We start from the raw sequence: 27,915 nt of genomic DNA, 5'->3' as shown, positions 1-27,915 counted from the left end.
GAAATGCTTATTACAGAATTAACAAAGCCAAAACATCTTCGGAAGGCATGCATTTCACTTTCAGTTTAGATAAGAACCTTAAGTCAATAAATCATGTCCAAACTACATATTAAAATGTTTATAAAAATCAAGCTTTAACATTTATTTTATATCTAACTTTCCACATCTGTGCGCAGACAAGGAATAAGATTGCACATAAGTGTAAGCAGTGCAAAAATGTGGAAGTGGAAAAGTCACAGATGTGCTAGAAATTGAATACAGGACTGTAAGAAAGCAATGGACAAATCAAAATAACTAGGAAAAAGTAATAAAACTATAGGGTCAGAATTAGGAAGGGTGAAGAATGATAATGCCCTTGTTACTACAGAAGTTAAATAAGTGGCACAGATAGCACTTGTCAAACAAAAAATAATCCAATAGCATTGACTTTTATTCATTCATGTTAAGTCACCTGAAATGATATCTGTTGCATTTAAATGCTCATTAATGTAAATGGCTGAACAAATTCATTTTAATGGATACTCACTCCATTAAAAAAAAAAAAAACCTCAATATCCCACATAGTTAAGTCACTTCAACATAGCCTTATGACAACTCCCACACCAAAACAGTACTTTATTTTGTAAATTTTGACCCATTATTACTCCCATGTTACGGTTTTTTCAGCTGTCAAGTGTACAACGTGAAGAAAAAATTTAGTTAGATAGGGGTTGCACCTGGAAAATAAATTTCTTAAACTCCATATACACGTTTCAAAACTGCTGGGTCCCAAGTCCATCAATGAACTCCCGGGCTGCCAGTATCATGTGCAGCATACTAAAGCTACACTATCTGAATAGCTTATTAATTCTGCATAAATCAGGTCAATCAATGTGTCAACCTGTAACAGACTGCACACTTTTAACTGAACATGGCAAAATATTCACTCTCTAGAACTTTACATCATCATTTGATGTCAAACAATGAAGCAAATCCCAACAGTATATACAAAAAACAGCTTTGCATTTACAAAAGATTGTTTCCCATACTGATTAATCCAGGCAGCTAACTCATTGGTTTATGCAACTTTATTGAAGAAAAATAAATCAATTACTAGCAGAGCTATTAGTTGATCACTCATCCATTGACAACTTGCATCATTTATTCAGTGCTATATTAAACAGTGTATTGGAAGATAGATTAACTAATAGCTCCAAGCCTCCTAACAATTTAAATGAAAATTACAAAATGTTTGAGACCCTATTTTGGAATACAAAGGGTGTTTGACTTCCAATTTCCATTCTCTGTAGAACAAGAACAGGTCATTCCTTTATTGACATGCATAAAATACATCACATTTTCTGTTCTGCTGATGCTATAAATTCAATACCAATTCTCCAGCCACATCAGTTATGAGCATAAAGTATATCATGTAACCTCAAATCTCTAACAGTGGAAGGCTTACACAAGAATGGATGCTGCTAGAATAATGCTGCTTCCCTTGATGTGGCAACTGAGCATCCATCTCCCTCCCCCTCTGATGATTCTTCAGCATGTTAGAGCAGTGAGGAATGGTTTTAGTCTCATAACCAAGTTAGAGTGAAGACATTGGCCACATAATACACATGCTCCATTTTTTTAAAAAATTCTGAATCTTGGGCAACTGTTCTCTTGTAACTACTTTACAGTTTCTAAAAGCAGTTATTGTCCAAAGCTGGAAGAACTTAAGTCTTCTCAGATGAGCATGTGAATGAATGGAGGGAGGTAAACAAAAAATAAAATTAAAAAAGATGAGGTCTGATAGGGGAGCAGCCGGATAAGAAAATCAAAAAAGGAACAGTAATTTAAAGTTTATTCCAGCTATAATGCAGGTTATTCTGACTTTAAGGTAGCATCACATGGCATACTTCTGAGTCCATTCCCGAGATATTCTGTTGTACCTGTAAATAAAAAAGATGTTATTTAAAAAGTTAAAATAATTTTTAATACTTAAAAGGGAAGGAAAGAATCTATTTTACCTCTAGACTCACCAGGGAGTCACCTTTAACGGCTATGATTAGAATAAAGCCAACAAGGAAGAAAAAGCACTGATACTCAAAGCAATGTAGGAAACGAGAACTTTATGCTTCAATACAATGTCCTAATACACTGAAAGTAGTATTTTAATAAACACATAGAATGGCTAACAAAAATCAAAGACCTTTTCTGTCTCCTACCACTGAGCTAATGTTCTATTAGAAACTCTACAACTAGTATCCATTCCAACAAATTTTAACATTTAAAATTTTTTTTACAATTCATCAGAACAGCAGATTCTGTACATCTATAGCAATTTCCATTAAAGCCAGACCAAACAATGAACTAAAACATTTTTATCTGAATCCTAGACTTTGAAAAGTTACTTGACCCTGGATATTACCAAAAGAGAAAATGCCTTTGAGACTTCGGCACAGGCAGAAAAGTAAGACACTGGGTAAGGTGATGAAAGAGCAGTAACTTTCAAGACTAGGTGGGTGTCATGTGTTAATCAAAACCACATGTTACTTTTAAAGTGTGGTGATTGGCGCTAACAAGCCCCACTTGAGACCTGATGAATGAGACTCTGGAGTACAACTGGGGGCATCTTTGTTTTAAAAGACCAATAGATAATTCATACCTGAGCAAGGTTATTTATTACTGAGGAAGATCACTAATACTGATAAAATGCTATCAATTTCTCCTTGTATTACAACCATGCCACAGGCCACTTACCCGAACAAATAATGAAGTGATAACTTTAAGAAACAAATATATAAAAGGGCATAGGAGAACTTTTGATTTATATTTACAGTTTGACCTCTATAAAACATTAACTTCATTTCAAACTGAGAACTAAACATAATTCAACCATTTTTCTAACTTTAACATATAAAAATTCTTTGCTCCAATTCATGGTTACTTCATTTAAGGATACCTCTTGTAAAGCCAGCACTTTAAAACAAAGGTTTTTATTTAGCATACGGGGAGCCACAAAGTATAGCTGACACTAATGCATGCTTGTCAGTAATGAACATTTAGTATAGATGGTGAGGCTTAAAAGTGTTTCTCCCTTACATTGTTATCTCTTGGCAAAATTTTAACCAAGTTACCACATTCCATATAGTACTGAAGTTTAAAATATACCAATTTTAAAGTTAAAATTTAAATACTGTAGTAGTTTGAAAAAGAAACTAAAATTTTCTTTTCTTACTGGTGCTAGATAACTGGTTTGCCATGCAAAAATACTTTCAAGCAATAATGACTATTGGGTATACTTTCACGCTAAACAGAGATCAAGCAGTTAAATGTACAGTTTTCAGAAAACTGCCACATCTGTTACCTTTTGTTAGTTAATACAGTGCCTTAACGCATGCAGCACTCAAGTGCTGGCAGTACCATGAATAAGCGCACCATAGAGTGCAGATCCTCTTACCCTACAACATAGCGTATTTCTCTGTCCACTCTCTTGCTAACCTATTGTACCTAATTGAACAAGTATACTTAGCATTAATTATAACATACAAAAGTTATAATGGTAAAGTTGTACATACATAAAGAATTCAATATATAAAAAATTTAAACCAAATTTTTACAACAGTACCGATATTTTTTTTCAAAAACATAATTGGGGTGAAGAAAAAATACCTTTCTTCCTCAAAACAAAGTGACAAAACGTTGAACATGTTAGAAAAATAAAACATTTTAGATGGGCTATTTATTGCTACATAAACCAAAACCTAGTAATTAAAAAAAAAAAATCACATTTCAGTAACTGGTTTTCTGCACATTTCAACTATCATCTTACCAGAAATAAGCATCAAGTCTTCTTGGTGTTGCCCTGACGACTTACAGCAAAGTATAAGCCTAACTCATTAAGAAAAGCCACTTTTTATACTGTTTTCTTAAACTAGTACATACTTACTTATCTCTGTCTGTTTTATAGATCCGTGCAATCTCTGGCACTAGGGGGTCATCTGGGTTTGGATCACATAGCAGTGAACAAATGGATAAAAGAACTGGAAGAAAACAAATGCCTGTTACCCATCATCAGGAATTTGGATAAATACAAGTATTTAAAAACATGTATTATAAACCTCAATCTTCAAAAGATTTTTATTGGTTTATATCTTAATCTCCGTAAGACAAAGCTTTACGGAGATTCTGCTTTATAGGAGACAAGTTCCTGGTAGGTAAGAAATACTAAAATAGATCTTTGCTGGCATCAAGTTTACTGATTAGCTATAAAAATCTGCCAAAATCAGGGGTTCTAAGACAGTCAAATGATGCCATATTAGTTTGTATTACATTTTTTTTTTTTTTTGCCGTGCTGCAAGCCATGTGGGATCTTAGTTCCCCAACCAGGGATCGAACCTGTGCCCCCTGTAGAAGAGTTCTAACCACTGGACCACCAGGGAATTCCCTGTATTACTTTTTAAAATAAAGTGGTATAAGAATTTAAGTAACTGGAGTTTCTTGGTACTCTGCAGGGTGGGGGGACCTTGAATAAAAATATCTGGGGAACATCTGTGCAGTATTATTCTTAGCTGTTTGCCATGATAAAAAAAATCCACTTTCTGTCCTGCTCTCGAGGGAGTTTCACAGAAATTCACAACTGCCCCCACTGACTGTATGTTTTGTCTTCCTGAATTTATAAGGTAGAGACCATATCACAAAAGTACTGGTTAAATTTAACAACGTCAAGATCTATTACTAAGTGGGCCTTCAACTCTAGCTCTTACCCTGTCCTGTTCAAAATATCAACTTAAAAGATGCCAAGCATCATGGAACATGTACCTAATTCCTTCTAAATGTCTGTTATGTGCCAGACACTGTGCAAGGTTTTTATAAAAGTTTAAGATATAAAAGCTTAAAGTGGTCAAAAAACAACATTATTATCGCACATATAATTTTAAACCCAAGTGCGGGGGCAGATATAAAACTAAACCCACGTTTATAGAAAAAGTATTCAGTATTACAGTGCATTCCCAACAATGGTTAAAAAAATAACCTGGAACCTAGTATTAAAGCTTTCTTAATACCAGATATCTGGTGTTAAGAGAGCCTGATCTGAAAAGAAACTTGAATGTATCCAAGAGGGTGAGAAATAGGCCTAAAATTATGCCTCACTTAAAAGAATTACAGCAGCATTCACCCAAATTGTTTTTCTTTCTCCCCGCAAAAAGTATTTCCTATCAAATAAAATTTTGGGAACACTACAAAGTCCCTTTAAGGAGATTCAAAAGCACTGTACAAGCATATGAAAGGCTTTATGATGTCCTGCCTTAAAAAACAAATGAACAGGGGCTTCCCTGGTGGCGCAGTGGTTGAGAGTCCACCTGCCGATGCAGGGGACACGGGTTCGTGCCCCGGTCTGGGAAGATCCCACATGCCGCGGAGCGGCTAGGCCTGTGAGCCATGGCCGCTAAGCCTGCGAGTCTGGAGCCTGTGCTCCGCAACGGGAGAGGCCACAACAGTGAGAGGCCCGTGTACTGCCAAAAAAAAAACCCAAAACCAAAAAACAACAACAAATGAACAAACAAAACCAGTTTCACTTTGCATTTACCATACTCATAAAAATAAAACTTTTGGTAAAACACAATTAACTATTTCAAGAAGCAATAGTAAGTACTCAGCCAGAAATTGAGAATGCTTCGAGTCAGCTGCTATCCTCAAATATCTGAAATAATGTCATAATTAGCAACATTAAAAACTAATTTTGTGTACTAAGGAATGCCAATACCCCAAAACTGAAAATTACTAAAAGGCAGACTTCCTTCCCATTAAGTAGTTTTGTGTTAGATGATTTTATTTGTGGGGTAAAAGCGACATAAAAGCCACCAGAATCATTCAAAGAGTAAGAGATGGAGAGACACTCCATCTCCATCTGGGATATTTACATGGAGACTGGACAACCTATTAAAGATGTCACATAATGGATCTCTATTAAAGTAGAAGAGCAGAATTTATCTACAGACCTTCCCAAGACTATACATTTTAGACTATTATTAGGTAGGAACAACCTACCATGATCACAAAACACCTAACTAAAGGTTTTTAAAAAAGGGTTTTTTATCTAAAAAATAATAAACACAGGAAAGCAAAATCACAATTTTTCTGTGAGAAAGCTCAAGTTTCAAAAGCTCTATTAACTTTTGGTATATCATTTTAGCTAAAATTTAGGCGACGAGTGAATGAGATGTGCAGGTGGCTTGGGACTGAAAAATACTGTAGAAATCAATTTGTTCCTTTCCCCACCTTTATCAAAAAGCTGTCATCATAAAAATACTCAGAAAAGTAGGCTCAAAAATGAAATTCCTTTAACTATTAGAAAATCAGCCTCTCAAGACTTTCTCTAAAACTATTTTACCTTTAGAAATAGTTAAAGCAGGAGACCACTGTGATCTTAGAATATCGAGACAAATGCTGCCATTACTGTTAATATTTGGATGATAAATTCTTGTTGTAAATGCAACCTAAAAATAAAAACAAAAACAAAAAAAACTTTAGATATTTTTCCCAAATAAAAACAAGCACCCTAAACTTTGGCAGAAGACTTTAGCAAGACTCAAAATACTGTTAAAATTCTAAAAAATCAAATAGCTAAAACCTAATTAATACACCTAAAAGGACCAAATATTACAGAAACTGGTTTCTATATTCTGACCAAGATCCCTCACGGGCTCTCCTATTTTTAATTAAAATGGAAAATACAACTTTGGGGCAAAAATTTTATTGTCAATGATATGGTGGGCTGTTCTGAAGGTTAACTTTTGGCCCTACCATATCATGAGTATCAAAGAGCCATTTGAAGGGTATTTAACATTCACTTAAAAATAAGAAACTTCCAGATGTAAACCAAAACACCCAGGCCAGCTCATTTAAGGCATCGAGTTACAAAGGTATGTATTTGAGCCTCCATTTCCACTGTACATAAAAAACACAAATTTGAATATCACAAAGGCATTTCATCTAAAATAACTGTCATATGCACCTATAATTGTGAAGATAGTTTTAGTGAAGTGCCAATGTTCTATATATATTATCTTCCATAGTTATTCATATAGATTGAGTTTATCTCAATGGCTCAAAAAGTTAAGGACCACATGCTTTTAATACCTATAAACCGGTCACCCCAGTGCATTAAGCAACTCTTGAGTTTTGATAAATTTACTGTTACGTGTGCAAGCTCAAAGCCCAAAATGTATTACAGTCTGTCTAAACCCCAATACAAATACGGTATAATTTTTAGCAACATGTGAAAATGCATACTGAAGTTGGATATTTGGAAGCCTAGTATTATAAGACACTAGGGTAATAATCCAAATCTGTATAAGCACAATAAAGGGGAAAATAAAAAAAGCTTTCACATGGTATATTTGAGGCTTGCAACATTAAGGATACGGCAATTCTCACCTCCACTTACAAAGTTCAAATCCAGATTCAGCTGCTCTTTTAACTAAAGGTTAAGAGTCAGCATTCAACATCAGTGATTCAACTCAATATATACATTCAGCCTCAATTATTCTTATTCACTATACATTCATATCAATTTAACCTTGACTTACACAGAACCCTAATTTCTAAGAATTAGAAATTCTTATTTTTGGAATAGAACACAAATCTATACTCACAAATTTGGAGGGGAAATACTTGCCTTAGGTGGTTTGAAGGGGTAGTCTGTAGGAAAATGAATTGTCAAAAAGAATACACCACCTTGATATGGGCTGTCATTCTGTGAAAAGAAAAATATGCTTAACTCTATTTTAAATGTTACTGCTAGATAATTCATGTAACATTTCTATTTTCTAAGCATTTCTCTAATATGAAGCAAAATTACCTATTTACACTGCAAGAGTCTAAATTATCCCACAATGAAGTCCGTATTAATGAAAAATCACAATATTTACTATAGAACAATGAACCCTACTTTACTTAGATCCTACTTTATGAAAGTTAAAGAAATTTAGAAAAAATAACCCAGAAACACAAGGTTCTAGACCCCAATTCTCACAAAGTATACTTAGCAATAAAAGTCTACATAATAATGTACCAAGTTATAATTTGAAAATATAAGTTTACATTTATTTGTAGAATATTTCTTCTAATGATAGTCATATATACACAAATGGCTTTGTACCTCAACAGGCTATTCTGGTTACTGGCAAACCAAAAAGTTAGGTCTTGTAGGTAACATAACAACTCCCTTCAGTAGGACAAGCAGAACAGAAACAGAATATGTTTTTAAAGAAAGTTTAGTTCCCAACTGGCTCCTCAAAATTCTCATTTAAAAACCATGAAGTCTTGGGACTTGCCTGGTGGCACAGTGTTTAAGAATCTGCCTGCCAATGCAGGGAACACGGGTTCGAGCCCTGGTCCAGGAAGATCCCACATGCCGCGGAGCAACTAAGTCCCTGCGCCACAACTACTGAAGCCCACGCGCTTAAGAGCCAAGTGCTCTGCAACAAGAGGAGCCACCACAATGAGAAGCCCGCGCACCGCAATGAAGAGTAGCCCCCGCTCGCCGCAACTAGAAAAACCCCGCACACAACAACGAAGACCCAATGCAGCCAAAAAAAAAAAAAAAAAAATTAATTAAAAAATAAAAACCATGAAGTTTTTTCTTCAAAAGCACAATACTGAGTTCTCTACAGCCAATCAATACACAGGATTACTAGATTTGGAAAACTGTGGAATGTTTGTTTGGTCCATTTCAATAGAAAATACAGAATTTTAAGCTATAGCACTACTTTTTCTCCTTAGCTGTCCTGCCCACTTTGAGTATGAAGAACTCCTCAGTAAGTAAATATTATACAATGTTAGTATGAAGTAACATTTGGGAGAAACTTGCGAGTATTTTACATTTATTAACCAATAAAAGGAAAAAGACGTTGTTCCCATTTTATGAGTTGAGTAAAGTAGGACTTGAAATAACTTAGTGAAGTATACAATTGGTACATGATAGAAACAGGATTCAAACTCAGGTCTTCTGAAAACCACTGCTTGACTCGGATCAAAGAATGATGACAAAAGACGGTGATCCAGTCAAGGATTTTAAGGTCAAATTTTTTTAAAAAAAAGAGATTGCATAATTGTCTCTGGATATGCAAAGAGCCAACCTGAAGACGTGTTTGAAAATTTGCAGTAATTGAGTTATTACCAACACCTATTCCCCTCCATTTGAGTGAGGATGTATACAGCACTAATATGAGCCTTTTTATATGCCCACTCTGTGAGGCAAATAACCTTCACAGGTCTGACGCTGTAAGTTCATTTAATCCCCAGACCTCTGTAAAGTAATTAAACATTAGTTGAATTACTTTAACTCCGCCATTCTATTTACTAAGTATATGTAAGGGACACAGAACAATTTCTTATCTTGATGAGCTTACAGTCTGGTAAAGGGAGATACAGTGAAATGTTATAGCTATTATGAAAAATGAACGAGGGTGGGCTTCGCTGGTGGCGCAGTGGTTGAGAGTCTGCCTGCCGATGCAGGGGACACGGGTTTGTGCCACGGTCTGAGGATCCCACATGCCGCGGAGCGGCTGGGCCCGTGAGCCATGGCTGCCGAGCCTGCGCGTCCGGAGCCTGTGCTCCGCAACGGGAGAGGCCACGATAGTAAGAGGCGCGCAGACCGCAAAAGAGTAAGGTACTAAAGAGGAGTTTTCACATATTATTAGCCTTTGCAGGAAAAACATAATAAACAACATAAATTGAAAAATTCACCCTTATGTAACAATAAAACAATACCCACTGCTTTAGTTCAAGGTCTTACTTCAGATGGACCAAATATTTTACTTCAGATTGTTTTTGTATCTGATTCTGCTCAGGCTGCCAACAGTTACATTATTCACAGATACGGTACTTTCTTCTATGGCTATGTATCATAGATTAGATGGAAGTTAATGTGGTTCTCAAAATAATTTCAACAATGTCTTTCTGCCAGCTCCGTTTACAATTTAAAAAAGTCAGGCACATAAATATCAGAAACAATATGTAAGGAAGTTAGTTTCTCCTCACTGCATCAATTCTTCATGGAAATTTCCCTTAACATAGCACAAAATAACCAACAAAAGTTTAAAAACCACATAACAAGCAACACTGCCACCTTCTTTCAACGGTTTGTTTTTATCGGCATTTGTGCTTCCGCAGTATCTTGCCTTCGGAAAGAATAAGCTAGCACGTAGTTTTTAAGAACCAAGCATTTTTGTTCAACCATCAAGATTTCCTTACTATAATCCATCAAAATCCAATATTAACTCTGTCATGAAACCTCAATTAGACGATCCACACCTTAGAGGGTCAGAAATCTTTAGTTCTGTGACACTGCCATCACTTTGACCTAAGAAGCACTCCAAAGCAAAAGTAATTTTGTTAACGTTTATTCTTCCAGCAAATCTGCGATTTATGGATTGTTATGCCACCACTAGCCCTACTGTTTTGGGTCACATCTGCATGCCACTTAGGGTAGGCATACTAACAAAATAATATTACCTAATCAAACTGTGACGTTCTGTCATAAAGATGCAGTCAAAAGCCAAAACAGCATGGTTGTTTCATTGATACACTTCATAGTAAGGATAATGATTAACCATTTACAAGCTGGCATCTAAACTTAGGTGCTTACTTACAAAACGTGCAGTTAAAACCTGCATTTTGGGTGAGTTTTTATAACTTTTGACTCACTCCTGAAATTACCCAACAGTGAAAATTAACCTCCTCAGAAAACAAGTACATTTCAGAGACTAATGTTACTAAAGCAGAACTATGCTGTTATGGTATAAATATATTTTTTGCTCTTGTTAATCGGGAATATTTAAATAGTTCTGAAAATCAAATATTTGTTTTCAAAAGCAGAAAACTGCTATTCCTTATATTAAAAGGTTGCTGAAAAAATTAGCAAAGCATAGCCATAATCTGAAATACATATAAATAAAAAATGTTTCCTGAAAATAAAAGCAAATTAACAGCTGAAAAATTCTTCAGGATAAGCAATCTTCTATTTTGTGGAAAATTACTAACAAACTCCTCAATTATGCTTCACTTTGATTTACTATAGGTGCATTCCTTACCTTTTGGAAAGGAATAAATAAAATAACGAAGTCTCAAAAGTCAAGCAGAAAAACATTACACTGATTTAAAAGAGCTGGTTTATTATGCACACCATCCAATGTTAAGTCTTAACTACCAACTCTTTTGTGCTTTATTAGTACAGACAACTAATTTTTATAATGAAACTATCTTAAAGCACTCTGAATCAAAGATGAGGTTTATTTGGTATAGATATGACAAGGCATTTTACTGAATTCCTTGCTTTGAAAATTGGTGATCTATAATGGGAAAATTCTAGAAGTTGCAACTCTAAGTGCCTAAGTGGACCTGGTAGAAATTGTGGCAGACACATATTTCCTGAAGAAAGGAGGCAGCTGCTACTCCACCCCACACTTGTAGAAGGAGGGTCTAGTGAGAGGGTTTTATGTTAAGATTATCAACATGTAAAACACTGTGTAGGCCAGGACCTCCCTGGCGGTCAAGTGGTTAAGACTCCACGCTTCCGCTGCAGGGGGCACGGGTTTGGTCCCTGGTCAGGGCCAAAAAAAAAAAACTTTGTATGGGCCAAACTGGGTAAGCCATGAGTTACTTAACTATATGTATTTAAGGGGGAGGTGGGGCGGGGGCTGGGCGGGAATCACAATTTTGTCACCAATTAGACAAAAGCAAGCACTTAAAACAATAAAAATAGACCTTGAGGTAACTGGAAACAACCCTGACTCTGTAGTTTTTTCATTAGGCTCTCAATCACAGACACATCTCAAATTGTTAAACTAAATATCCCCCCTCTATGTGATTTACAATCAGAACTGCTGAATAAACACTTACTAAACCAACCCACCCACTGGCTAGCTTTTTTTTCCAAGGGCATTTCTTCTTTTAGAATTATAAATATCTACTTACTGACCATTATCTCACCTAGTACATTACTGCCAGTTATGTTGAGATTAAAATACCGAAAGGGGGAAGAAAGCAGAAAATTCAGTAACACACACACACACACACACCCCCCTCAGAACAGAAATTTAGGTGCCTTCCACGTCAAAAAAAAATGTTAAGTATTGTTCAAGATACAGTCTTACCCCAGGATGTTTTACTGTGCTCTAATTCTGTGAAACTCTTAGATGGTATCCATAATTCTGAATATTCAATTATCCAGCACATACAGTTTCTTATCTACCCAGGATAGAAAGGAATTTTGCTGTATTCAAAATATCACTTTCTAAGGACTTCCCTAACGGTGCAGTGGTTAAGACTCCACACTCCCAATGCGGGAGGCGCGGGTTCAACCCCTGGTCAGGGAACTAAGATCCCACACGCCGCATGGCATGGCCAAAATAAAATAAAGTATCACTATCTACCTAAAAATATTCAAATTTTACATGAAACTGAAGTTCTATAAAAACTCAAATATCAAAATAATACAATTAAGCTAGATTTTAGGCAGCTACAAGAAGAGAGTAAGATCTTTGAGTAATATCATGGTACAGCCAGAAAACTAATGGGCTATAAGTCAGGAAGCTCTGTGACAATACTTTACATTGCTATGAAAGAAAATTAGAATGGAAGAGGTATTTGATAGGTCATAGAAAAGCTATACATACTCTAGAACCTGAACACAGGGACAGACACTTACAGTATACTTAACTAATGACCAATTGTTTCTTTCAAAAGCAGTGCAACAACTAAGGCATATCTCAAATAAAATTACAATGTAATAAAATAAAGCTAAAGGCTTAATTAAAAATTACTAACTACATCAATGCTGGATTTTCATTAAAAGCAAAAACTTAATTCTCAGTACTTACAGGTCCCATAATTGTGGCTTGCCAATGAAACACTAGAAAAAGAAAACACTCTTGTTATTATCTAAAAATACACAAGCTTTTTTGAAACTAACCATAAATATCAACTTGAAAATTACTTACTATCATCCCCAACTGGACCTGCAGAACATTGTGCTGGAGGGTCACGGGCCAAATCACTAAGTTCCTACACCAAGACAGAAAATGCTGGATCATGTAACCATAATAGAAAACACAAGCAAGTAAAGACAGTCGTCTGCTTCCAGTTATTTTTACACCATTCTTTAAGGGACATATAATCACAACTTACATCAACAATACATTCTATTAGGAAAGAAAACATAAGTAACCCCAGTCCAGTTTCTGGGACACACTAGGCACAGTTATTTTATGGACACATACCAAGACAATCATCTCGGCTAGGGGTTCATAAAAGCACACACACACATCGCTATGAAGTTTTACTGCAGGCATACACCTCGTTTTCCCATGCTTCACGGATACGCGATTTGGGGGGGGGTTGTTTTGTTAAAACAAATGGAAGGTCTGCGGCTACCTGTGCCATCTTCCTAACAGCACCTGCTCACTTTGTGTCTTTGTATCCTATTTTGATAATTTCTGTAATATTTCAAACCCTCTACCAGTAAAGAAAGATTACAACTTGCTGAAGATCCAGACGATGTTTTTTTAGTAATAAAGTATTTTTAAATTAAGGTACATTTTTAAAGACATAATGTTATTGAACACGTAATAGACTACAGTAGTGTAAATGTTAACTTTTATACGCACTGGGGAAGAAATAAATGTGACTTGCTTTATTGTGATATTTGCTTTATTTGGGTGGTCTGGAACCAAACCCTCAATATCTTTGAGGTGTGCCTGTACATGAACAAAAGCTGTCCTCTTACAAAATGAAAAAGTTGTAATCAGACACTTTCCTAGGTTAAGAACTTAGGGCAGTTATCAACATTCATGTTATTTGCTGAGCTTTCAGACCATCTCAGAGGCTCTGTCTTAAATACTGTCTGCTGTCTTAAATACTCTTTTTCTGAACCACACTACCCAGTGACCACATTTTCTCCTTAAAAAATCTCTCATGGGGCTAGGTAAGTACCCCGTTTGGTTTGATCTCCTTATTCCTCAATTCAACCTTGTCTTTTACTTAACATTGAGTATATCTCTGGAAAACCCTTCCTCTCCAGGTAGAAAAGCACTGTGCTTTTTTTGCTAAGAAGCAAAACAAGCAGTATCCACAATTCCATTTGACCTTATATTTCCAACATAAGTGTAATTTAGCCCTTCCATGACTTGTGCATAACCCATATGGGTAATCTAGTAAGAAAACAGAGTTGCTTCTTTACAAGTTTAAAAAAATTAATGATACAGCTTTATCTCTATACACCTATATATAAATTCCTACAGTACAGGGATTTTATAGACCTTTGAGATAATAATGGACTTCTAAGAAAAAGGCAGGGAATACACTGCAGGAAGACAGATCAAATATTTGCCTTTACTATGGGCAAAATAATGCACTTCAGAAAACAGCCAATTGTTCAGGAATATCAGTCTAGATTCACTCCATTAAAAAAAAAAAGATCAATGCAGAACTGTCCTTGAGGGGTAATCATTTTACAATATACATATATCAAATTATTATGTTGCACATCTATTACGTTATATCTCAAAAACAAAACTGGGACAAAGGAGTGCCTTGATATACACTTTGCCAATCTGCTTCTGAATCTCAAACTATGACTGCTTATAAGGTTATCAAGGCAGCCAGGGAATCCCAGGAGTCACAATCTTAAGATGACTGGAAGATCAGATCAGATTTTTATGCTTGCCCATGTAAATATACCTCATTTGTTCAACATATTTAAAGAAAGGGGGAAAATTCATTCCAGAAACTTAGATTCTGATCAGTACTAATTACAGAAGCTCTTATCTCGGAGTTAAGCAACTAGTTGAAAGAAACTGAAACTATGTACAGCTTTAGCTTAGAACTGAATCATAGTTTTTTGAGCAAAAAAAATATACTGGCAGCTTGAACTAATCAACTATCCAAATGACTTTTTCATAGGCCAGATCAACTCTCATAAAGCATTTATTTGCATTCCATGATCAGCCACTTTATTATAATGGCAAGCTACTTCAATACCATCTCAAGGTATATACTTTATTGCAGATAAGGATTGAGCATAGTCTAACTGATATGAGGAGAACTTTTTTCCATGTTCCAAAACTTATTTAACAAGTTCTGTTGTTTAAATGATCCACCAAAAAAAGATAAACCAGAAGCTAACTTATGCAGGCTAACTTCCTCTGCCGGAACATAAGGGTCCAAAGAAGTCTATTTTAAGATAAACTTACCTGTTCCAAACCACCCTCTCCCCTTTCCTACACAACAATAAAGACGTGAATTTTCAAAAATGCTACTAAAACCAAACACAAACTTGCGCATACAATTCAAATGCTCAAATATAGCATCATGAAATGAGGACAATGAATATGCACCTCCCTCAATATGGATCATCAGTCTGGAGTCTCACTTTTAATCCAATTTAGACCCACTGTTTCCTAGGCTTATTTCCGCATCTCTAAAACACAATAGAAATGCCTGTTGTTACAGAACTTTTGAAAGAATGAGTAAGATAAAGTACTTCAGCACACTATCTGGCATATAATGTATTAGGTGCTCAGCAAGTGGAACACCCACCTTGAAGGCAAGATTTCCTAGACAGGCACTCAAATCACTTGTTTACTAAACAAAAGCAAAACTGCTTTATAAATAGGGTACTTATTATAGCCTTAGCTTATTTAAATCTTTTGCCTGTGTGATGAATTTTTATGCTTAGTTGTCTATAACATACTCTTCTAACAATTATATGGCTCATGCTATGATATATGTTAATAATACAAGGTCAGCAATTCGAGGGCTATTTGTGGATAGGCTTTTAAAGAAACCATGTTATTGAGTTGTATGAAATTACTAATACTTGACCATTTCTGAACTGCAATTTCATATGGTTCTACCTAAAACTGTCAGGTAAGCATGTGAACTCAAATATTACTAAAATGAGTTTCTTACACGGATCTACCCCAAATTTATGTAGTTTTCTGTACTTACACACTTTTACATATGTTAATGATAAGAAAAATATCTAGCATTTTTAAATTAAAAAGTAATTTAATGATGGGTGGTCTAACAAAATACCCAAGTGATGCTGAAACAACATAAACTTCAGGAATCTATAAAGCTGACCTAGAATATATCAACATCCTACTTCGAAGTTGCACATTTTATGAAAAATCTAAGAAAACATTTTTTAACGAGTCTTCCTGCACATGGGGACATCTCTGAATCACTCAGCCTCTATATGCTGACATTTTCACTCCTTTACAGTGAATGTACAATTTCAGAGAGCACTGAATTTAAGCTCTTCACTCCCAATACTTCAGGCTCTTATTCCCCTCAGATAATTTCTAAATGCCTTATTTTCCAAGTTCCCCGTGACTAAGACACCTCTTAAGTAATACTCAAAGATGTAATATTCGGCCAAGTATGTACCAAAATCGACTTTAAAATCAACATTAAAAAATGACCTAAAGTAATTTTAAGAATCAAAATATCTTTTAAATCATATACCAGCACTTACCTCAAAGATGCCAACTAATTCTCATGACATTATTATGTCCATAGCAGAAGCAAGTAAGATATAAGAATATCTTAGCAGTGAAAATATATGAGAAAAAGCATAATAAGTCATCTCAGATGCTCTTCCATGCACCACTGTCTACTCAAACCCTCTTTTCCTACTTTCCTGGAAATGCTTTTCTCATACTCCACAGGTATGACTGTAGTGTTGGGGTGACTGTCAGCCACCATTAACCAACTACTCAGAAAGGGTAATCAGAGAATTTTGTTCCATCTATCCCTACCCAAGATTTTCAAATTGAAGCTGGAAAGGACACTTTTTCCTTCTCTAATCAGGAGCTGTAAGGATGTGACCCAGAGCTACTGGCAGGCATATGCCCTGAAATTACATGGTGAGTCCAAAGAAAAAGAGGCCACATTGGGCAGCAGAGATAAAGAACTAACTTGGCATACAGACACACAATTTCAGTTCCTGAGGTTGTAGCTTGCTCTAATTCCTACAGTTACTGCTTTGATTGTTAACCACCCCAGTTTTCTTCAAGGGGTGGGGGCAGCAAACACAGAGTAAGGAGAGATCCACTCTAAGCAGAGTGCTACCTGGGCCCCATTACCAATTATACACATTTTAATCCACGAAATGTGTTGCTTTAATCTTGCTGTAAAACATGTAAGAAATATAAATGAAGCAAAGTCTCAAAAGGAAACTAGAGGAAGCAGGGAGAAATCATGTGGCTTACCTAGTAAAAAGTTAAACTTTCAATAATAGGAACTAAAGATTAACTTAAATCCATTTCTAAAATAAAAAGTGTAATATCAGCTCAAGTTACACCCAACAAAGCATTTATTCATTTATATGAAGACTACCTTTTTTGGTGTCAAGTATGTTAGGTCTGAAAATACCAAGATAGAAAAGATAGAACATGAATGCCTCCCCCAACAGACTGAGCTAAAAAAAAGCGCAGACATAATACAAAACCAAAAAATTATATTTCAAACAACCTGAGTGCTTAAAGTAAAGGCATTCAACTGCTTTGTGAATCCTGAAAAGGTTATCACTAACCTTGCCTGGGTTTAAAACAGTGACATTTGAACTGGGTCTTGATGGAAGGATAAGCATTCAAGGTAGAGAAACTAATTCAAAACCAGGGGTGTGAAAGAAAACAGGCTGTAAAAACTTGCTTGTAGTTTGGTATACCAGAGACACAACAGGGTACCGGTAAGGGAGTAGCAGATGTGGCTAGAAAGGTTAATCAGGGCTGGATCTTTTGAGAGTCTTCAATATTATGGCAAAGACTATTCCACAGCCAATGGGAAGTCACTGATTTTTAAGCAGGAATAGTTTTTAAGTAGGAGTAAGACAAATGAGATTTGGATTTTTTGATGTACTAGCAGTAGTACACTAGGAGTGACTGACTTTTTAAATTATTAATCCTAAAAGCAGTCATGTATCTGTGTACCTAGCTTGACATTACATTTTTACTATACCTCTTTCAGATTTTAAGTTTTGCAGATATAACAGAAGATCTCTCCTGTACTCCCCAGATGCCCTTCCCTTTCCCTGACAGGTTAAGACTATCCTAAATTTGGTTTCTGCCATTTCTCCACCTTTTCATTCACTACTACACATGTATATAGCATTGTTTGTGACAAGGTCAAGGACTTCTAAGAACCTGATGAACTACTGACCCTCTATCCCTCAAATACACATGCCCACACAAAATTTTACTTAATTTATGGGATGTCAAAGACCCTCCTCACCCTCCAAATTGTAGGAATACCTACTACAAAGAATGTATGAGTAGATAACTACATTAGGAAACTATAGCAGTAATTCAGGTGAGAGAACATAAACTAAGTCACTGGGGATGAAAAATATCTTAAAACACTGATCACTTTACCCTTACAACCACCTTATGGAAATAGGTCTCATCTCCATTTTACATTAGTGTCGCCCCCCCACGGCCGCCTTAAGAGGGGAAAGGAAAGACTGAGTTCAGATACAGGACATGCTGCGCTTCAGGATGGGCAGGAACGCAAAGTAGTGTATCTACTAGATAACCTGAAAAATAGGTCCAGGGATACATTTAAGGCTGCTTTCTCAAGAGTGTCCTTGCATCAAAGATGTATTTAAGTTAAAGAAATTTGATATGGTACTTGGCAAACTGGAGAAAAAAAATTTCAATCACACCAACCCAACTCTTCATCAAGACCACTGAAATAAAATAGTTGGCAGGGGAGTTTGGCACACACTAGCTAAATGCTCCACTCACCTTGAAAAGACACTGGATCAAGGACATATAATACAGGGTACGATGCTAAAAACTGTACTCTCCGTGAAAAAAAAAAACCCACCAAAGTTAGACACTTCTCTGCCACGGTGTACTCTTTTGGGGAAATATTCTCCTTTCGGGATCATCTTTCTCTGAATTGCTTCTCCTGAAACCTCCTGAACACCTGGCTAGTGTGAGAATCCAGGCTTCTCCCACTGGGAAATACGTTTCTCCCTTCCCTTTAAAAGCCTAAATAGACCGATAGGAAAAGGAGTCAATCAAATTTCTCTTACAGGCAACCAACAGGTATAGCTTAAGCCAGTGAGTGTTCTCATCTGGAGGTACATGATTAAACATTAATGAGTCTGACCATTCATTATGTGGGACTCAAAACAGAAAGCCTACAGTTTGTTTTGAGGAAGATCTTTGCTTCTATCATCATGGGACACAGTATCTTTGACAACTGACTGTTGGAGATAAAACATGAAAAGGCTGAGAAAGACACTGGCCAAGAACAGAAGTCTAAACATACTGCTAAATATTTGGTTTTTGTTTCTCTAGTCTCTCTACATCTTCCTCACTCGATATGAAATGACCAACCACAGACTACAAAGAACAGGAAACCAAGGTATTGAACAGATTAGAGGCTCTGAGAGATGTTAGGGAAGTATAAGAAATGGTCACTGCCTCCAAAAGGCTTATAAACTGGAAATACAAGAACTATTTATGAATAACTATAGAGCAGCCATGAGTAGATGAGCCTTCAGTAAGATTTAAGACTTCCGGTAACTATTATTTACACATTCTGCTAAACATTCTTTCAATGACAGCCATTACTTATACATTAGATCAACATAACCAAAGTCAGCATTTATGAAAACAAAATTTGTTTAATCAGTTCTGCTACTGAAGTGTAACTCCCTGTATAACCTTTTCTAGTTTGTCCAGTTCCATCACTCTCCCAAGGGCTGGCCAAAATTTAACCCAGATGACTACTGTGGTAAGGTCAAGTACAGTAGTTAATTACGATATTAAGTACAATAATTACCACAATGTTCCACGATCATGTTATCCCAATCTCTGCCATCCATCTTGCATCATCACACAAAGTCATAATAATAGCAGTACGGATACATTTCCTATCATCACTTTTGGGAAAACTTGAAGTCCATCCCATTACTGCAAGTTAATTTCTCGTATTTTATTCAAGAGTCCATTTCTTTCAAAACTTTTACTTGACTTCAAGATTTGTATGAGCATGGGAACCAACACTATGAAGACAGCCCTTGGGACTTCCCTGGTGGCACAGTGGTTAAGAATCTGCCTGCAATGCAGGGGACATGGGTTTGATCCCTGGTCCGGCAATATCCCACATGCCGCAGAGCAACTGAGTCCACGTGCCACAACTACTGAAGCCCACGTGTCCTAGAGCCCGTGCTTGACAACAAGAGAAGCCACCGCAAGAAGTGCGCGCGCTGCAATGAAGAGTAGCCCCCGCTCCCTGCAACTAGAGAAAGCCCGCGCACAGCAACCAAGACCCAACACAGCGCCCCCGCCCCCCCAAAAAGGACAGCCCTTGCCTCTTAAACCTATACTGAGCAACATAAAATACTATCTTGGGAGCTGGATGAGATGAGGGCATGAGGTAGGAAGGAGAGTAAGTGCCTTTAAGAAATTCTGAAATAAGAATCACCCTCAAAGAACCTTTACGACCTAGCAATATAAAGGTATATATCTTGACCAATGATAGAAGTCAAAATGCAATAGTAATTACCCAATGAGGCAGACAATAATTGCTCTAGTTCTTATAAAGATCAAGTTTGCTATGAAGTAAACAAAAAGTTTTTAAACTTCAATGTTGTGAAATTTATTTTACATACCGCACGTGGATACAAATATCAAGGAAGGAAACAAGTATCTCAGAAATGCATGGTTACCGCAAGTCATTTCAAAAGAAGGAAGCTTGGCAAAAAGATTTTGGGATCTGAACAATTTCATATGTGGACGTAAGAATGGGAAGGAATAGTCCCCTTAAAAATCATTTTAGTTTGGAATTTGTGATTTCTTCTAAGAAATCCTGAAAGTTTCTTTTACATTAAAGATTAAGAGGGTAAGTGCTGCATACCATGTCTCATTACATCACTAACAAGAAATTAACTTCCTGTTTAGCTATAATTATGAGACAAGTATGCCTGTTCATTCAGACAAGGTACAAAGAATAGCTTGAATGAATAATACTGTAATTTTCTTTCTTTAGATCACCATTAAAAATAAGTCACCTCAGATTACTCAAAGCTGTTCTTTTGTAAGCAGTATCTCTAAATGGGCAAAGACAAAGAGCCAAATTTAGCTCCTAAGCTTTGATCCATGAAAGCAAATAAGGCATTTTATAGATATGAAAAACAAAAATTAACAGCAGTCCAGTGGTTGAAGACATTCAATTATACATTAGCCAGGAAACTGTAACAAGGCTAGGATTAATATGAGGTATTCCATCCTGAAAATGAACAAGTAACCAAGAAGTAGTGAATCACAACTAAGACCCAAAAGGTTAAATACAACAAATTTAACTAAGAAAAGCTGGCTGGAAGTCTCTGAATGATACAACACTATGTTCAAAGTATAGTTGGAGATAAAAATCCGATGTTTGGGCAAAGTATAAAATACTCATTTGAACTTTTCCCCTGCCCACGTAACAGGACCGAGGGTACCATTTTGAGACTAAATCTCATCTAACAACATAGACCAACAAATGATATACTCACTAGACATACCCATTTTTCATTACACTATACAATTTTGAAATAAGATCATTGTTATGGTAGCAAAACTAGCTCAAGAGCACAAAATTTCCAGTGAAATAAAAATCATTTAATTTTGTTAACACTAATTTGTCTTGGAAAGGGAATTAGTTATAAAAAACACTAAACAGTGAAAAAAATATATATAACTATATATATATAATATCGTACGGAAAGGCATTTAAATAAACCTATCTTTAATAATGGGTGAATCTGACATTGGAATAACGATTCCCCTTATTTTAAATAAATGCTTCCCTTACTTGATTTATAATAATTTTGAAAAGCTGTATAGAGTGACAAATACCAATTTATGTGTTTACATGCTCGTTTCCTTCACTCAAAGAAGACATCCTCATGGGTAGTAACAGGCTTCCCTATATTTTGTCCCCTGAGATTAGACTACTGTGCCAAACAGTAAGACCTCAATAAGTATTGATTAAATGATTATCCCTTATGTCTGAGGTTCTTAACCAGAGGGAGGCTTCAGAATCACCTAGGGGACATTTCAAAATTATGCCTGTTCCCAGAGAAATGGTTCAGTAAGTCTGGCAAGACCCCATGTACCTATATTCTTTTAAAAGCTGTTAAACATTCTGATATATAAATGTAACCCATGTCAAAACCCACATACACCAAAATCTAGTAGAATGCAAAAGCTAATCTAGGATTTGAGAATTCAATCTGAAACATTCTAATCTCAATACTAGGAATTTGGTGTCTTCTTTAATAAACGGATTATAGTGAAATGCTTTGTAAAATCCTCAAGAATTGACTGTTATCTTAGATAACAAAGGACACCTGAACGCACAGAGTTAACATACAATATGATAGAGATATCCAGTGATAGTTTTTCCCCAGTGTTAGCAAGAGTATTCAACTTTCCACTTGTATGATAACTACTAGAATTAACATTGATGGTGATCATGATGAAACCAAAGCATAGTGTCAACATCACCCTTATTCAAATAAAAAACTGAGGTCATTACATGATCAGCATTTCTCAGTCAACAAACGCCCTACAAACCAAGTTAGCTGGCTAAAGACAAGCCTTGAGACATGATGCATACAGTCTATAGGCTTACTGGAAAGAAGTTTATGATGCCCCTAGTGATTAGTCAGCACATAGTAGTTCCCTTAGTCCTTGAAGATACTAACCGAAAAGAAATTCACTACTTTCAAAACTTATGTTAGCTAAAATCTAAACTCATAAATTAGCTATAACCTAAGAATAAAGTTCAATCCCAATTATTTAAATGTGAAGTGGGAGGAGACAGCTTATTTCAGGAAGCAAGATTAAATTTAGGAATTGAAATTGTTCAAAATAGCAGACAGCATGGAGTTTAAGAGCTCGAGTTCTTGAGGTAGACTATCGGATTTGAATCTCAGTCCCTTACCAGCCATCTGACCACAGACAAGTAACTCACTCTATACCTGTTTCCTCACGTATAAAATGGAATGGTAAGAGCATCCATCTCATGTGGTTGTTGTGAGAATTAAGTAAGTAGATACTCATAAAGGGCTTAGAAACAGTGTTCAATACAGAGCAGATGCTAAGTCTAGCTGTTAGGAGAATGATGCATACAAAAGAAAACTTTTAGAATACCAAAACCCTAAAAAGATGACATGACAACGTAGTGGTTAAGAGCACACACTGCAGAGCCCAAATTGCCTAGGTCGTAATCCCAACTCTGCCATGATATGAGGACCCCCTTTTTTTTTTAAACCTCTCTGTGCCTTAGGTTTCTAATTTTAGAATGGAGATATTAATTATACCTACTTCCTTGGGGGTGTCACAAGAGTTAATTCAAGTGCTTCAAACAGTTCTGACACATTGCAAACACTCAAAGCATGAGCTATTCTTTCAGGTTTGGTTCATATTACATTTTATGTAAAGTTCTCTTTAAACATCCCCAAAATACATGCACTGTGGTCATTCTGTTTGATCAGAGTAGTAAAACTGCCTCTGGCTCCCAAACACCACCAACCAACTAGGGAGTTCACATATTTTATTCTTGTTGACAGCCTTATAAGACCACAGCTTGTCCAAATAAAGAATACAAGGGGGGGGGGGGGGAAAGAATAGGGCTGTTTGATAAGGCTGCTTGGTCTAAGAAATATTCAAAAAAACTACAACATAAGCTTTAGAAAGAAAACAAATTTAAAAGCTTAATCAAATGAACTGCTATTGATTAAAAATATTCCAACAATAAGCATTCCAATAAAATGATCAGTGAGGAACAGATATATCTTAACATTCAGAATCTGGGGGGCTGCAGACAAGAATAAATTAAAAATAAAAGAGAGGTGCCTAAAATAAAGAGCATCTCCCATCAGAGTTGTCCACTTGCTAAAACTGTTTGAATCTGGGACTTTTTTTTTTTTAAAGTTTGACCATATGATTCTGACAGTGACAGCTGAAGACCAAACCACATGCACAACAAAACTTTTCTACAGGTTGAATCAAAAATGTCCCACATCAACACTGTTTTTTCCCAGTTTGGAGAGTGTTATGTCAAGTTTCTGTATTACACAGATCTTCAAAGTATTTACAAAAGGAGACAATCTGGTATTGATGAAGAGTACTAGACTCGAAAAGTTCTTTAATAAAAGCTCCTGAAAATTAAAGTTGCAGTAATAAATTGAGTGCCTTGTGCTAGGGGCCTGTTTAAAGCCACACATTAACTTATTTAATCCTTAAGAAAAATCTTGGACTCTAAAATTTGTTTTGCTCACTGCTGCAACCCTAGTGTCTAGAATAGTGCCTGGTACACACGAAACACTCAATTATTTATAGGTCATACACAACAAATATTCATTTTATAGAGGCACACAAGTAAATTTGCCGAGCCCTAGAATTCTAACTGGAGCATTTCTGCTCCGAAGTTCACACTCCTAACCATTATACTGCCTCTCTAGAGCTTTTAAATCATTAAAGTGGTGTCACAGCAGCTGGGTATCACCTGTAAAAGAAAAAAAATCAATGAGACCTTCCTTTAAAGTGTTCTGTTCCACGTGCATAAAAATCTATGGATTTGAAATTATTCCACATCTTAGTGGCCCGAATTAATTCCTATAGATAAAAGGTTTTGATTTGTACTGAATACTACGTTCAACTATATTGCAAAATATAACTATGCTTCTCCAGTGTGTTGCTGGCCTTCAAAGTGGTCATAGAAAGAGATGTTTAATAATCCTTTGTACTTTAAGCCTTAACTCCTAAACTCCTCTCTTTTTCCATGGTCTCAAAAATACAAAGACTGAAGTTTGTATTTCACATAAGCCCCCAGAAACAATGCAGTGATGGCCTAAATCAAAATTTACCATTTCAACATCAATACTTTGAATCTAAACTTTCATCATTCATAAGATACCAGTTTTGCCAAATAAGTTCCAAAGTCACACGTTAAATAAATGTAAAATTAAGCAGCATCAGGTCTATTTTTAGTAAAGCCAAGTCCTTGCCATTCCGTCCATGTATACTATTTAAAAAGCAACCTATCAAAACCAAAGTTTGTAATCCACAACCTCCTCTATTTCCTAGTTTTAGTAAGGCTGAATTTATTCCATGGCATTTTTTTCAAGTTAGCTGTAAATACTCCACCCTCCTCGATTGTGCAAGAACCAAACACATCACACACAAGTTACAAAAAAGGGAAATACAGTCTGAGAGTCTGAATATAGATAAGTCTCGAGCAGGAGATCTTAGGGCAGTGTACAACCTGATGTAAAAGTTAACATTTAACAAAGAATATTATTTCATATTATTACGAAAGGAGATGCCGGAAAGAGCCTGAACCACTTAAAGCAGCCGCCATCTTAAAATGCGGGATAGAAGTTAGAGCAAGAAAATGAGACTAAACCACCGGAGGTGGAGGTTCCGCTCACCCACCGAGCCTCGAAAAACCCTATTTTTTCCAACACGGATCCACAGTGTACCATCAAACCTCGTTTTAAATAACTTAACAATTTCCCCGGAGGCTGCTATGAAACGGACTGAGGCAGACATAGGTACACCTACCCTCCTCTCGCTGCCACCACACTCTCCCCCCCTCCCCCGCCAAAGCAAAACGGAGCTTCCAGAAGGGCTTTCCATCAGTTCCCGGCGCGCCTCTGATGAACAGTTTCGGGTGAAAAGCCGCAACTACAAAACACAGAAAGCGGCAACACTGTGTCAGCCCACCTCCTCCCAGCCCCACTTACTCCTGTGCAAGCTGCCCAGAGTCGAGCAGTTTCTGGCCAGGCCCATTCACTACTCTTCAGCCGGTGAGACTTCTACCCCGACCCCTTAATCACGTTCGGGACCCGCCGCATTTCTTAGGTCTTCTCTCCTCTGAGCTTCCCCCGTCTCTTCTTCCAGAAGGCTCGGAGCCTTGATCTTACAACTAAAATAAGTTTCCAAGCCCCGAGAATAGGAAGCGCCGTGACATTTGCGGGAGCGTCTCCCGGCAATTCCGAAGAGGGACTAAACTCTTCTCGAAGAATCGAGGCGCCTGCAATCACCACTCTCCCTCATCGCTAATTTGCACCGATTCCATTGAAACACGCTCAAGATAACACCTCACTTGCCGCAAGTGCTCTGTTCCTGAGTTTTCCCCCTCGCTTCTTCTTAAAGTACAGCCGCGTTCCCCATCCCCCAATGGACGAAGTGACCCAAGGAAGAGTCTTTCCGAAATTATACGCCCCCCCAATGCCAAGGCTCTCCCTCCCGGCTGGGCCTTCCTTTTCTCTCACGCCCCCATTCCCTCCGCCCCATGGGTTACCTTATTAATCCGTTTCAGCGCCATAGTCTGTGCTTTTCGTCTGGCTCCTCACTATCTCGGTGTGTGTTCAAAGTTCCGGCCAAAACTCTTGATTATCCCGGCGGCTGGGAAGGATTGTCTCTTGGTCTCACACCGGCTCTGCCAGACACAGGCGCCTTTTGCAAAAACGGAGCAGATCAGCACTCGCACAGGCCCCGCAGAGACCCTGACGAGTCCAAGTCCCTCAAAAACGGTCGCGATCCGGGGTGGGTGGGGCGGCAGAGCCACCGACAGCCTCTATGCCGAGCTTCGGCCCGAAGAGGGGGCGAGGGTGCCGGGAAGAGCGGAGGGGTGGCTCCAACTGTGACTTCCCGGCCTCTCGAAAGGAAGAGACCCGGGTGGGAAAGGAAGAGGCGTAGGAGAAAGGGGTGGGTGCGGGGCAGGGTCCGGGGCCCAGCAGAGGAGGAGCCGGGGCCTAGTCGGCGCTACGCCGGCGTCACTAGGGCAAAGAAAGGCAAGGGGGGAGGGGAGAACAGGAGACTCCGGACTGACGCCCGGCTTCTTTCGGCCGCTGCTCAAAAGTGCGGTCGGGGAAGGGAAGGAAATAAATCAGAGGCTGGATGTGTACCGCTGTCCCCGCAGCTAGAGCTATGCTGTGTCGGCCCTGACGCCACCATACACTCCGCCTTCCAGCGCGCTCCCGCGCGCTCCCGCCCGCCCAGCCACCGCCACCACGCGCCCGAGCTGCCCCTGAGGCTCCGGCTTAGGTGCGAGGACGCGCCCATTCCCCCTCCCCCTTAAACGGGAGAGGCCCCGGCGTCCCCAGCCTTCCCACCCTACCCCACCCAACAGGCTGGTCACTCAAGCCACCGAGGGCCTGTATTTCCCTCCTTACCCGGCCGGCCACTGGGCCGGCCTCCCTTCCCTTCCCCTAGCCGTCCACACCCACGCGTACAGAGGGGCCGGGGCCTCCCTCAAGCTGCGGCCTCGGCCTCCTCCCCGCGCGGCAGCTGGTGCCTCCCCGGCCCTACGGGGCTCACGCGCACGACACAGCCACAAGATGTCCGCTCTGACGGAACTACTGCCAGCTGCCACGCTCCGCCCCTCCCCCCTCCTCCTGCCTCTTCACCGCCGCGTATCAGTCCGCCAACGCCGCCGTCGCGAGCGCGGCGCGAATCTAAGGGCGAAAGAGGACGGCTTGTTCCCCAGGTCCTGGGCCGAGCGTATCTGTGCCAACCCCCTTCTCCTTTTCGGAACAGCACCTTCTTACTAAACAGATCGGAGGTTGGACTGGGAGGGCGGGGGCCGGAGGCAGGTCATGGGCTGGGGGGAAGGGTAGACGAGCGGCGGAAACCCTTAGACTCAGAGAAGCATCGAGAACCGGAAGGAGACCATGGGAGGAAGGTAATGGAAGCGGCAGCTGCGCGGTCGAGCCCCATGCCCCTCCCGACAGCGTCCCCCAATTTCCTCACTTGGTATTGAGGAGACGAATCTCGCGAGAATCTCGTGGCTGGCTAACAGGAGCTGTAGCGCTGCAATGACTTAAGGGCAGTTTTGTGCCCTCTTCCTGATAGGGGCCCGCCCCCAAAT

At 38.2% G+C, this 27,915-nt stretch overlaps 1 protein-coding gene across 7 annotated transcripts; it reads right to left on the bottom strand.

Moving 5' to 3' along the window:
- Positions 1 to 412: 412 nt before the first annotated feature.
- UBE2D3 (ubiquitin conjugating enzyme E2 D3) lies at positions 413 to 27,915 on the bottom strand. Of its 7 annotated transcripts, none has more exons than XM_033857359.2 (9): positions 27,798 to 27,915; positions 26,347 to 26,501; positions 25,605 to 25,727; positions 12,978 to 13,041; positions 12,858 to 12,889; positions 7,652 to 7,729; positions 6,365 to 6,470; positions 3,920 to 4,013; positions 413 to 1,919 (listed from the first exon to the last, which is right to left on the bottom strand). In XM_033857359.2, exons 2-9 carry the CDS (start codon positions 26,368 to 26,370, stop codon positions 1,874 to 1,876), a joined length of 567 nt encoding a protein of 188 aa, XP_033713250.1. In that variant the 5' UTR covers positions 26,371 to 26,501; positions 27,798 to 27,915; the 3' UTR covers positions 413 to 1,873. The 7 variants fall into 7 exon arrangements, with proteins under 7 accessions (XP_033713250.1, XP_033713252.1, XP_073661659.1 ...); XM_033857361.2 differs by lacking the exon at positions 27,798 to 27,915 and adding an exon at positions 27,588 to 27,714; XM_073805558.1 differs by lacking the exon at positions 27,798 to 27,915 and adding an exon at positions 27,447 to 27,574.

This window comes from Tursiops truncatus, chromosome 5 (assembly GCF_011762595.2).
Source record: "Tursiops truncatus isolate mTurTru1 chromosome 5, mTurTru1.mat.Y, whole genome shotgun sequence".
Lineage (NCBI taxonomy): Eukaryota > Metazoa > Chordata > Mammalia > Artiodactyla > Delphinidae > Tursiops > Tursiops truncatus.
This window is presented reverse-complemented; position numbering and strand designations above follow the sequence as displayed.

What these genes read in the sequence shown, in the direction of transcription:
- UBE2D3 (XM_033857359.2), bottom strand. Translation starts at nt 26,370, where the DNA reads ATGGCGCTGAAACGGATTAATAAG. An exon ending in TGCTTTAACTATTTCTAAAG is followed by an intron (nt 4,014 to 6,364) that starts GTAAAATAGTTT and finishes GTTTTCTTCCAG; the next exon opens with TTCTTTTATCCATTTGTTCA. An exon ending in TATAAAACAGACAGAGATAA is followed by an intron (nt 1,920 to 3,919) that starts GTAAGTATGTAC and finishes TTTTATTTACAG; the next exon opens with GTACAACAGAATATCTCGGG.